At 39.4% G+C, this 13,671-nt stretch overlaps 1 protein-coding gene across 8 annotated transcripts in view; it reads right to left on the bottom strand.

Annotated features, from left to right (window-relative positions):
* Positions 1-13,640, bottom strand: part of ANKAR (ankyrin and armadillo repeat containing) — a 72,412-nt gene extending 58,772 nt beyond the window's left edge. For 5 of the 8 annotated variants that reach the window (XM_042949429.1, XM_042949430.1, XM_042949432.1 and 2 more), the window contains exons 1-3: positions 12,955-13,640; positions 10,478-11,121; positions 1,142-1,579 (exon numbers count right to left, since the gene is read on the bottom strand). In XM_042949429.1, coding sequence (XP_042805363.1) covers positions 1,142-1,579; positions 10,478-11,078 — 1,039 coding nt within the window. In that variant the 5' untranslated portion in view covers positions 11,079-11,121; positions 12,955-13,640. Of the gene's footprint in view, positions 1-1,141; positions 1,580-7,318; positions 7,388-10,477; positions 11,122-12,954 lie in introns of those variants that run through there. The other 3 variants (XM_042949434.1, XM_042949435.1, XM_042949436.1) reach the window with 3 other exon arrangements.
* Positions 13,641-13,671: the final 31 nt, after the last annotated feature.

Below are 13,671 nucleotides of genomic sequence, written 5' to 3'. Positions count from 1 at the left end.
CTATGTGTGAGCTTAAGACTAGTATCTTACCTCCAATTGTCAGAAAAGATTTGAAACTCTGCCTCAGAGAATCTTTGGCTAAATAAATAAAAACTTAACCTGAGCTGGTTTAGGCAAAAAGAGACACTAATGAGAAATAGGTGGGTATCTCTCACTGACAAAAAAAAAAAAAAAAAAAAAAAAAATCAAACCAGCTCACTTTTTTGGAAAGTAATAAAATCCACATATAACATTTATTAAAAAAAAAATAATTTTCTAAAAGTCCAGTAAGGATTAGATTTGTTCAATATTTTGACTTGTTAGCAGAATATGGTTTCATTAATGAAAAGTATATAATGCATTTTGAGAAAGGTAAAAGGTACAGAAAAGTACAAGGAATAATATAACACCCTAATACCACCTCCTAGATTTAACTATTAACAGTCATATTTGCTTCCAATAATCTAAGTAATAAAACATTACAGATATGGCTGACATCCTCCCATAATTCTCCTGCCATAATAAACCTACACGTTTGGGCACCAATGAAAATATATAAATTGTGTGTAAATCTGCGTGGGAAGAACAGTATGCCCTGCAGTCCTGTCAAATTCCATGTAAGTATGGTCTTATTTCAGCTTTTTTCTCTTACATTGGTTTATTTGTGTATAATAGTGCTGACACATTAGTAAAGTTTTAAAATATGTTTTCAGCTCCTTTTCAGAAATGTAAGACCATTCATGATCCTGTACTGCTCCATATTAATTACAGAATCAATTTCTAAACTTTCGTGAAAAACACAATAGGGATTTTGAAAAGAAGTACATTGAATTGATAGAGTAATTTGAATCAGATATGATACATTCACAGTGTTGTTCCATCATGAACATGGCCTATTTCCCTATTTTTCTCAGAACATGTTTAAAGTCTTCCAATAGCCCTTATAACTAGTATAAATGTATACCAAGTACTAAGTACATATACCAAATATTTTTAACTACTTAGGAGACATTAAATTTTGTTTTTTCTTTCTAACAGGCTACAGCTAGGTTACATGAGTGGACTCAAATACTACAGACAAAATTGAATTTAAATATAAATTTAAATATAAATTAAATACACATATAATTATTTTATATTTGATCTGTGGTGATACTTTTACCTGAAAAAAGTGGAAGCAGACTCTCTAAATATGGAACTTTCATCTTCTTTTTCAAACTCAGTAGAAATGGAGTCAGAAAACATATTAACTTTAGGTATCCGATCCCTTTTCTGAGGTCTGTTTTCTTCTCAAAGTGTTTTTGAATAACCTTTTTCTGAAGATATAATCTTTGCTGTAGTCTCTGATAGGTACAAATATCAAGATAATCCTGATTACATTTTATAGCATTAGTAAGCCAATAGGCTGTTTCAAATATAAAAACATTTTCACACTGTTGAACTTGTATGGTACTGAATGTCAATTTTAGCATAATGTTTTCAGCATATTTCATAAAAACAGCTTTTTCTTCAGGGCTGTTGGGATCATATGTTGGATCTTCATTCATGTCTTCATCATAGATTCCATTAAAGTCCGGATCCTTTGTAATATCAACCAAACCTTAACAGTAAAAAAGAAAAATTTTGGATAGTGAAAACATCATATGTGGCTTCTGGATAAATAGAGTGTATTGAACACTGGGTTTTATCTTGAAATCCTACTAAAGTGACAAAGTGATGATGAGATGCCAAAAAAATTATTAAAGATGAAAAGCAGGTTGATGAGTGCTAACTAAGCAGAGTAAAGAAAGATGGAAGCTTGTAGAATTAGAATAGATTTCCGTTGTCTTTGGAGGAAAGAAACACCATACCATGGAAACAACCTAAGTCCCGTATTTAATCAGGGTTAACTAATGAAGAACAAGAAAATGTGATTTCCCTTTAAACAGGGCATCAGTTTCTCACTTGGCCAAAAGTATAATTTGCTTTTCCAAGCCTTATATTATTACACATTTCTTGTTTTTGCTGATAACAGAAGCTAAACATATACAATAAGAACTTTCCTGCTAACTAATCGTGATGAAATAAATAAGAATTAAAACTCGATTTTTCTCTATTATAAACGACAAATTTCCTGTTACATTTTCTTCCCATTTATGATGAAATTAAGGACTTCCTTGCTGCCAAATTGTCTTCTTAAAGACAATTACACTTAGAATGTTACCCTTAATCTAAGCTTGAGAAAACTGCTTAGAATCACAAAATGACTTCACAGAAAATGTGGCGTTTGTAACATACATGCTTTAGACGTGTAAATGAGACATCAATTTGCCTTCTTCTTTTTCCTTCCTCAAATCTATTAAAAAAAAAACCCTCCAAAAAAAGCAGAATACACTTAGATTTTTATTTTTATTTTTAAAAAATATTTATTTTTCAAAGAGAGAAGAGAGAGAGAGAGCGAGCCCGCGCAGGGAGGGACAGAGAGAGAGGCAGAGGGAGACAGAAGATCCGAAAGTGCGGAGCCCAATGCGGAGCTGGAAGTCACGAACTGCGAGATCATGACTGGAGCCAAAATCAAGAGTCAGACACTTAACCAACTCAGCCACCCAGGCACCCCTCACTTGGATTTTTAAATGGCCACTATGATTCACCTCCTTTTTGCAAAATTTAAGAAATTATAAAGAAATTAAAGTATTTCTGACAGCTTAAAAAAAAATCTAAACATAAGCCAGAGTATTGTTGACACGCCTAAAACTTTGTAGCCAACAGGCAGCAAGTCAGTTCTCCCCACAGAAAGTCAGGAAGGCTTAGAAATTGGAAGCCTGTAGAATCTCTAACAGATCTTCATGTCAGATTTACGGGGGGGAGGGGGAGAACGGGGGAGGAGGAGGGGAGGGGGAGACCCCCCCCCCCCCCGGAGCAGAAACAGAAGCAGCAGCAGCAGCAGCAAAAAGAAAAAAAAAAAAAAAAAAAAAAAAAGATTGGTTCGAAGTCTGAGTTGGTGCAGTGAAACTCCCAGTTCGTCTTCCCCTCCTCTCTAAAAGGTCTGAGCAGCACCGCTGAAAGCCGGGAGGAGAGGCTGAGCTGAAAACCCGGCAAAGTGAGTCTGCGCGCTGAAAGGGGGACATCTTCAGCCCCTCCCCCTCCTCTGGCCCCAGTCTCGCCCTCCTTCCAGGCGGGAGTCTGCGGGAAACCGACGGATCAAAGAGAAAAGACCTACTGATACAACATTTGGGAGAGGCTGCCCAGTGAAGGGGCAGGGTTTCTTCCCGATCAGTACAGTGCAGTGGTAGCAGTCAGCAAGCCCTGTTCCTGCCCCACTTCTAAATGAGAACAAATTGCAAGTGTTTCCACTTGGGAAACTTGGGACTGGGAGCGGAAAGGGGGAGGGGAGGAGGAAAGGCGGGAGGGCGGGCGGGCGGGCAGGGCTGCGAGGGTTGAGAAAGGGAGAAAGGATTTTGGAGAACCGGAAGAGAAATTGCCTGGAAAAAATACCAGTCAGTTCACGCGAACATAGGAGAACGAAGGAAGGTGTGGACTGAGACATCGCTAAGGGAAAAAATGGAATTGCTGCGCTACCTGATATTTCGCTGTACTGAGAGGAGTTCGATATTGCTGTTCAAAAGTTTGGGGCTGAATCGGAAAACTGAACTAATTTGTTTTAGTGACACAGTTTTGCATGTCACAAAAAATAAAAAGTTATTAGAGGAAGTGTGATCACAGCATGTTCTACAAATCAGATATGTACAAAGTCATAATAATGTAGAAAATGAAAAAGGATTTAATAGAAAAATTGGATATAACTGAATTTGGAGGACAGGGAGGGGAAACACAAGATTCCATTGTTTTAACCTCTATACTATGCTAATTTAATCTTATCTCCTGCCCTGCTTTTTGCTCCTGAACTCAATTCTTTTTCAATGCCTAGTACTTATCTTTATCTGAACGTCACAGAAGCACTCCCAAACTAAATTCATCCTTGATCTCCCCCCCAATCTGCTTTTCTTTTCATTCTCTGTCATGGTTAATCATTCTATTTATCTATCAGTTCCTCAAACTAGAAGCCCAAGAGTCTCCTTCAGTACCTTTTCTTTCACATTCTATTGTTATTAACCACTTAATTTCCACAAGTATTGAAAGTTTACTATCTGCAAGCACGCTATAAGGTGCTGAGAATTTAAAAACAAAAAAGACATTTTTCTGTGCTCTTGAGGAGGAGCTTAAGGGCTAATACAGGAGACAGAGATGAAATCAGTAATTTCAATACAAAATGATACAGTGTGCATACGACAGAGGAGGCTGTGTCTGAATCAAGTCTTGAGAAGGGGGAAACAATGACCTGGGGAAGAATGGGGAAGGGTGAGGTAAAGTGGCAGGAGGAGGGCATTACAGATAAAAGGGCAGGGAATAAGCAGAGGCATAAAAAAAACAAAAACAAAAACAAAAAAAACAAACAAACCCAATTCACTTCCAGTTGTAGTATTAAACAAGGTCTTTTGTGTGTGTGTGTGTGTGTGTGTGTGTGTGTGTGTCAACTAAAAGTCACTCCCGCATTTTTCTATCACAAAAATATGTTTTTCCTTTCCTCTCATCCTACAAACCTTATGTAATACATTGAAGAATCCAAGAATTATTCAGATCAAAAAATTAAAATCCCCTACAGAAAACTAGATAATATGACAGGAGTTTGGTATTCTCCTTCTCTATTGCTGTTGCTATCGTTTTCTTTTTTTTTTTTTAATTTTTTTTTTAAAGTTTATTTATTTTTGATACAGAGAGAGACAGAGCATGAACGGGGGAGGGGCAGAGAGAGAGGGAGACACAGAAACGGAAGCAGGCTCCAGGCTCTGAGCCATCAGCCCAGAGCCCGACGCGGGGCTTGAACACGCGGACCGCGAGATCGTGACCTGAGCTGAAGTCGGACGCTTAACCGACTGAGCCACCCAGGCGCCCCTGTTGCTATCGTTTTCTGAGTGCAGTGACATGGGTAGTTGCAAGACTTGAACTCAGTCTCTCAGTCATGCCAAGAGAGGAGGTGCCACTTCCCCAAATATGAATGATATAGAAATTCTTGCTGCTAGCTTGCCCTTGTATAGCCACAACTACAAGGCTTGGACCCCAGTTTCCTGGTCAAGTCAGTGGAGGAGTGGCATTCCCTCTCTACCTCAAACACTGAGGATAGAGCTGGGGCCAAGGTTCCATGAGTCACTTTGTTTATCAGACACTTCTACCTCACTTCCTCCCAGACTGTATTTTTCACTCTAGCTGTTGTTGCACTAACCAGCTTCACAAAGATGTAACTGTGCTTTGCTTCAGATGCACCACATGGCTCTTATTTTTACCCTGGGACTTCTCTACCACTGCTGTGTTAGACTTCTGATGGAACCCATCCGGTCATTCCAATGCAAGAACAAATCTGGAGAGTGAGGGAGCAACCTTTGACCAATCCAGGAGGGGGAGTCAGGGGATACACACTGCCCTCTTCCTTCCCTTGGGCTGACAATTCTGAAGTGTATTCTATGGGATTCCTCAGAGTTCTTACAAAATGGATCTTAATGAAAGCTCAGCAGCACATCCTTGGATTGATGTTTCCTCCTTTTCTATTCACTTTTCCTGCCCCCCACTTCTGTTCCTTAGATTTATTTCCTATAATCTACCCTGATTTAAGCCCCCATTTCAGGCTCTAATTTGGGGGTAATATAGGCTAATACACATTGCCTTTGTACCTGGCCTCTGACCTGCTGTTTCCCTGATCATGAAGGATAAAAAGCCCCACAGTCTAAGAGTCTGGGTTCCTTTCCCCAAGTCTGACACTTGGGCCGTGCAAGATTTCACAGCGATGTTCCAAATGTGGTGCATGATGGGGACCCCGTACCTGTTCCTGTTCCCGTAAAGGTCTGGTGTGCATTCTGCTTGGTCATATACCGTTGTTTGCACTACACCATTGTTACAGTGCCTGAAGCATGCTGATGCTGCTGGTGCTTCAGCAGACTCCCAAGCATAGTAAGGGAGAAAAAAATCTCCGTCTTGGTAGGATGCTCATCTTTGATTGCCTGACAGCCAATATTACAAAGTGCTTTAACGTAACAGTACTTTCCCCAAGGGCACATGGTGGTGGAGTGACTGAATTTGGAAAGGTTTCCAGCTTCAGTTATATACAGTGAAAACGGGATCAGAGTCACAAATAGTCTAGACATGGGTTCCCAGCCAGGAAAGGAGAATTAAGTAGAACTGTCTGGAGCTGATATTTAGCTGACATGTATCAGTATGGCCACATCGGTTGTAAAAATATTGATCCCTTTCTTATTGTTTGGTAAACTGAATTGCTATAGCCCCAAGCTGTTTGAATACCTCCCTCCCCCGGGATCTCCTGGAAAGCTTCATGATCCAGCAAAGGCTACCTATGACAAACAAGAGGTCTCTGAGATCCTACTCCAACATTATGGCTGATGTCTGTTCTTATTGCTCAGTGATCATGCTGTACTGGTGGTTAAGTATTTTTAATATCATCCCTGAAAATGTAGGCAGTTAGTCTCTGGGTGCTCCCCCACTCCCCCGACAACTTGATTAGAATGTTCCTACCTGTCTCCGATCCTGTTAACCAGGAGCATCACTGTGAGAGGATCCTTACTGGGGTAGCCTCAGATACAATAGTTGGGCTGAAGAGACCAGTGGTGGGCCATGAAGTCACATGATATAGTCAATTTTGTCATCCACTAACCAGAAGCCCTCTGTTCTTAATTACACAGTAGGACGCATGCTCCCTCCTATCATGGCCTTGTCCCTTATTATTATTGATATTCTCACCAAATGATCCAAAGGCTTCTCAGACTTTCATATGTGAATGACTCCTTAGTATGTACCTCTAACCCAGATCACTCTCCAGAATTTGACTTCTATGATGAAAGTTTCCACCTAAATATGTGACTCTCAAAAGGGCTTGTTGTTTCTTTACCAGTCAAATCTCTCAGCTCTGGCCCTTGCCTTGCTTGACAAATGCCAGGTGGGAATGATGATTCCAAGTAATCTTTGTGAAAAGGGAAGAAAAGCAAACCCAATTTTTGTCAGAATTGTCAAGTCTCAAACATCATTGGAAACCACTATCAATATCTGCTGATCCTTAACATCTGTAGAGCTCAAATTCTTCATAAAGCTCTTGCCATCATCTCGATCAGGAAAGGCAAACCATGCAACTTAGTTTCCCAGACACATCTTGGCCAATTCAATTACAGAGAAACATCATCTGGCTTGTGCAATGTTCCCTGCTGTCTTCCAGTGATTAGCAAATGGATCAGTGGACAACTTCCAGGATAGAAGTGTCATCAACCACCAAAATGACATCTTAATTTATTTACATTACCTGATCTAGCCTTGGAGATTGTAAACTACCAGCAATGATAGTACTTCTAGGAAAACACTGAAATATGTTTTTAAGACTTTGACCATGTCATATTCTCTTCAACAATGCAGCTACGTCATGCCAAAGTGTCAGTGTCCTTTAAGAGGGAACTGTCAAGAGAATGCAGAAATGAATGGAATTCACTAGCTATTACTGGCAATATTTTTCATTGCTTCAGCCTTCTCACTTCAAATACTTGAACAACAAGAAGGGATTTGTTAGTTCCAGTTATAGCTATAATCTTTTAGAAGCCAGTGACCCTCCAATCCTATGGTACTCTGCACCAAGCCAGGTGGCATTAGTCCTTACTTCACCAATGCCACAGATTGAATAATTCTCGCCCACAGGAGGAGAATTTCTGCCTTATACTCACTACTCTTGGAGACTGCTCTCAACAGAAGTTGATTACCCTGCATGGAAATGAGAGCTATTAGCTATCTAAACTACCTTTGAGACACAGAAATACCATCTTCAAGAGACTGTACTGCTTGCTAGTACAGTAAGGCTACAGAGCCTGAAACATCTCTGAAAACCCAACCCAGAGCAGGTGAGTCAGGCTGCCTCACTGCCATCAAGCAAATCTTATTCTTAGGCACTTGAACTTCACAGCAGTCCAGTGGTAGATACAGTAAATAGCATAAGTAGCAAACAAGCACTTCTGTGGTTTAAGTCTTAGCCCAAATTCAGAAGTGTTCAGTGGTGTATAGTTCTGAATGTGGTGGTTGGGGAATGACCATCCAATTGTAGTCATTGTACATCATCCTGATTGGACACTTTAGTCAAAACTTTGAGCTGATCTATCTATCTGTGACATGCTTGCTGAGGACTTGCTCCCTCAGTTCAGTTATTAAATCCCTCTGGGACATCCATGCTAGACTTAATTTCCAATCTGAACAACTGGTAATGGTAGAAATCCCCTCAAGCTGTGTAACACCCCTGTTCCCATTTAATTCTTCATTGATTCAATTCAACTCAATTCATTTAATTCAATTTAACAAATATCTGTTGATGCCTACTTTTTTAAAAATTTTTTTTAACGTTTATTTATTTTTGAGACAGAGAGAGACAGAGCGTGAACAGGGGAGGGGCAGAGAGAGAAGGAGACACAGAATCTGAAACAGGCTCCAGGCTCTGAGCTGTCAGCACAGAGCCTGACGCGGGGCTCGAACTCACAGACCATGAGATCATGACCTGAGCCGAAGTCTGACGCTAAACCGACCGAGCCACCCAGGCGCCCCTGTTGATGCCTACTTTGTATCAGGGACTATCTTAGGCACAAAACATATAGGGATAAACAGGGCAGGTAAGGGTCTTCTTTTTCATGGAGCTTATGTGTATGTAAGCTTCCTGTTTACTTGTTCTGACATCAGACTTACTTTTGTGTCTAAGCTAGAAATAAAAACTCAGTGAATATTTGTAAAACGAATAAATCAAACTAGAGTCCTTTATGAACATATATATGTATATTTTGTATGTGTATGTATAATTTTTTATCTAGCTATCAATGACAGAAGGAAAAATAAGAAAACTCCATGAAACTACCTTACCATTAACTGTATTAAATATTCAAGTGATCACAATTCTTCCACATTTTATTGAGACGCTAAGAAACAATAAATTTTGTTTTCAGGGCATTTGCTTTAGTAACCAGATTTATATTGACAAACTAAAGTCTTTTTCAGGTAATTTTCTCCTCAATTACATGTACAATAGAGATAAAAAGTGGTTCTTTTCCACCTAATTGACCATTAAAAGCTTCTGTTATTAGATCTATTTAGCCAAGGGAAATCTGGCTAATTAGGGGAGAATATTAATTCTTTTCTTCCTTAGTAAGGTTATGCAGAAACTTATTGCCATATTAAGATTATGTATAAAAACACACTGAATAAAGATTGAAAATCTTATATTTTGAATATCAACCCCATAAAGTGCAGACAATTACATGCAATACACAAATCAACAAATTTGTTCTCAGAATAGTCAAGAAAGGAAGCGTCTGAGTGACATTTTATTCCTGAAGACAAATTGTCATCCTTTTCCAGTTTCCAATGAGATTAAAATCTATATAAAATCTATTGCTGTGCTCTCTCCTCCAGTCAAGTGAAATTCTAGTACATTTTTAACTAAATTGAGACTTCTCTTTAAGCCTGTGCCCACAAACTGGAAATCTATTTAGAAAATGATTAGATATATTTAATCAGCGAAAGTAGTTGGGAATACTGTCTGGAGCACACATTTTCCATTTTACTCTCCATTCCATCTGGCCTGCTACAAAGGAACTTACAGGAATTTTTTTTTTTTTTAAGAATAAAAAATTTACATATGCTGAGGAGATGCACAGGATTTAGTGGTACCTATTGTGAATATACAGGCTTTAGAGAAGTCAGGCCCTAAGAAGGAAGGAATTTAAGGGGCGCCTGGGTGGCTCAGTCCATTAAGCACCCTACCTCTGTTCAGCTCATGATCTCAAGGTTCGTGAGCTAACAGCTCAGAACCTGGATCCCACTTCAGACTCTGTCTCCCTCTTGCTCTGTCTCTCTCCCCCTCCCCCTGCCTCTCTTGGTCTCAAAAATAACTACACATTTTAAAAAATAAAAAAAAAAAGAAGGAATTTAAAAATTAGGTGAACCAAAAATACTTACTAAACCAAATGCTACTAAAATACCAAAGCTTAGATCATTGATGCACATTGATCCTTAACTTCAACTTTCATATCATTCATTTTTGAGATTTACAAAAATGGCATTATAGATGACTAACCAAACTGGCAATCATTTTGTTTTCAAGTTCAGAGATTTTTCTCATTGCATTCCAATTCTACTCTTGACTCTATTACTGATTTTCCTACTTAGGCTGTGTCAAGAAAAGGTATAAACTGAAAACTCTTTATCAAGTATTTGAAATCTGATCTGTTCTGCAGAAGTTGGAGGTTAAGATGAAAGACGCAAGACTTAAACATAATTTTGGTGCCATTGAAAAAAATGAAAGGTTTATTGAAAAGATTCTTTGGAGTTCAAAATATCTCTTTTAAGAAATGTGACTAAATACGTAAAACTGAGCCAAAGATAAATTACTAAATTAAAAAGATGACTTCTAATAAAACATATTAAATTCTCTTACCTGCTGCACTAAACTCTGCAAAAATATCTTTATTTGTTTGAGGCTTCCCATCTGGATCAATGTCCATGATAGTACGCCATAATTCAGAGAATCTGGCTCGTTTTTCTTTGGGCATGTATATTCCATGCCACAGTGCTTTCAGCATGTAGTCAATATTGATCAGAATTTGCCCAATTCTGGTATCATAATAAGCTGGTGGTAATTGACAAGAAGAACTCTGATCATAATTAGCTTCTAAACTGATTGAGGGAATTTGATTAAAGCAATAAATTCCAACAGCCAACTCCCTTATAATTTGATGAACTTCTCTATAGTCTAAGAGGGCAACAGGGTCCACAGGAGTCAGAAGGATTGCAGTGGAGAAACTGACATTATTCATTTGACTCATAATTCCACATGGGATGTCCAACTGAGAGCGGACATCATCTTTGGCAGACAACCAGCTGACTAAGGCAGTAGTTAGCAACTCTTGTACTTCACTCCGATCATATTTTTCAAAAAAAACAGAAGCATTTCTCTGTACGGATAAGTTTTCCAGGTAGGTTTCTTCATCTTGAATTTGATCAAATCTAGGTAATCCTTTTTTGGGCAATCTTAACATTTCTAATTAATTGCAGGTGTCCTTTCTGAAGTTTCTGCAATGACTAAAAAGAAAAAGGCAATGAAATTTGTCATGGTAATGAAGCTAGATTTCTCAAGAAATAAATCTGCACCTTTATTAGGTTGTTTCATGATCAACCATTACATTTTCAGTCTTTTTTTAATAACATTTTTAACAATTGAGGTACAGTTGTCATACAATAATAGTTTGAGGTCTACAACACAACAATTCAATATTTGTAGATATTTTTAAATGATCACAATATGTCTAGCTAACATCAACACCATACATAGTTACAAAATTGTTTTTTGTGATACCTACTTTTAAGATTTGCTATCTCAACAACTTTTCAAATATGCAATGCAGTATTAACTGTAGTCGTCATGCTTTACATTACATCCCCATGACTCATTTATTTTATAATTGGAGATCTGTACTTTTGACTCCCTTCAAACTTCACCTACCCCCCAACCCTCTCCTCTGGCAACCACCAATCTGTTCCCTGTATTTATGAACTTGTGTGTGTGTGTGTGTGTATGTGTGTGTGTGTTTTAATTCTACATATAAGTGAGATCATACAGTATTTGTCTTTCTGTCTTATTTCATTTAGCATAATGCCCTAAAAGTCCATCCATGTTGTTGCAAATAGCAATATTTCATTCTTTTTTATGGCTGAATATTCTGTTGTACACATTACCCACATTTTCTTTATCCATTCATCTCCTGATGGACACTTACGTTGTCTCCATATCTGGACTATTGTAAATAATGCTACAGTGAAGATGGGGGTGCATATATCATTTTGAGTTAGTGTTTTACTTTTCTGCAGTTAAATACCCAGAGGTGGAATTGCTGGGTCATATGGTAGTTCTATTACAATTTTCAATCTTAAGCTAATTACACCATAAGAAAGTTGAAATTTGAGTTAAAATAAAATAATAAAACTTTTAACCTTGAGGCACCTGCGAGGCTCAGTTAAGCATCCTACTCTTGATTTCTGTTCAGGTCATGATCTCATGGTTTGGGAGATTGAGCCCCATGTAGGGCTCTGTGCTATCAGAGCAGAGCCTGCTTGGGATTCTCTCTCCATTATCTCTCTGCCCCTTCCCACGCATTCTCTCTCTCTCTCTCAAAACAAATAAACATTAAAAGAAAATGCCTTTAACATTAATCATATTCTGCTTTTCAAAAGAAGTCAAAAGACACTAAGAAGTATGTCAAAAAGAAATGATAGAGAAGCTACTGTTGTGTATCTATTCCTTTTTTGTTGGAGAAGGCTTTTTGTAGATTTGTTTTGTTTTCAGTTTTGTTTTTTTTTTAAAGCAAGAAAATAAAGACCTGCTTAAAAGAAAAGGAAAGACAAGAAGAGCCTGCTTAACTTTCTGCTTCTATGTAACTAAATGCCTTTCTGTTCCTGGAAAAATAATGATCCTAAGCACTATTTTTTGAGCATCTACTATTTGTCCAGTTCTTTCTACATAGTATTTTATTTATTTCATTTAATTGGCCCTTCTTATATAGTGATTCTCAACATTTAGCCTGTATCGAAACCTCTAGGGCTTGTTAAAACAGGTTGTTGGAACTTGCTGTAGAATTTCTGATTCAGTCGGTTGGAGTGAGCCAGGGAATCTGCGTTTCTGAAAGATTAGAGATGATGTCGATACTGCTAATTCGGGCAGGACACTTGGAGAACCCAGCTCTTTGAGATAGGCGTTGGTATCCCCACTAGGTAGACGCAGAAATGGAGACTAGGAAGTTTACAGAATGTGCCTATGGTTTCATACCTTCGGAATTAGAGCCAAGCCAGGTTTGTCCAAGACCTATGCCCACATGGACGCGAGAAAAAGGCAAGGACAAGGGAAGGGAAGAAACCTACTTTGAAATGATTGTTTTCTTGTCCAGGAGAGGGAGACTGCGTCCACACTGGTCCTTAGAATATTCCTGGAGGCCAGGGAGGGTGGCCGTCTCGAATGGCTTCTCCCTGGGCCAGAATCCACCGTCCGGAGCCCCGCGTGGGCGAGAGCAGGGGGGAACCGCTGCGGGTGGGATCTGAAGGCAGTCTCCCTGAAGAGACTCCCTGCGGAGGGCTGCTTGTCCAGCGCACTCTGTCGACCCTCCCGGGCGTCCTCTGCTTCTAGCGGGAGATCTGCGTGTGGAAGCCGGCAGTTCTGGCGCGAGGATAGCCCGGCCGCGCCTCAAGGGGGCGCCCGCGCGTAGGGCCTCCCTCCGCTCGGCGGTCACTCGGCACTGCCTAAATTTTCCGTACAGGTGTCCCGGCCCCTCCCTTCTTTAAAAGTCAGTCCCGCTGCGTGTCCTGGGCACCGTGCTTCCCCATTACTTTTCCCTTTCACGATTTGTCTCCGTGAAAACACAAAACCAGAGTGGCAGAGATGAAGGCTCCAGGCCCCGAAGGAGTCCTGAGTTGGAATCCTACCTCCATCATCATTCTTTCAGTCAGCAAATATTTATGGAACGTTTATTATGAGCCAGGCACTGTGCCAGGAGTTGGAGACCGCTGGAGGGCAGGACACACAAAACCTCAAGGTGCTTCCAGTTACACAGATGATCATACAAGTATTTTGAAACAGGGTGA

The sequence above is a fragment of the Panthera leo genome, chromosome C1 (genome assembly GCF_018350215.1).
Source record: "Panthera leo isolate Ple1 chromosome C1, P.leo_Ple1_pat1.1, whole genome shotgun sequence".
NCBI lineage: Eukaryota > Metazoa > Chordata > Mammalia > Carnivora > Felidae > Panthera > Panthera leo.
This window is presented reverse-complemented; position numbering and strand designations above follow the sequence as displayed.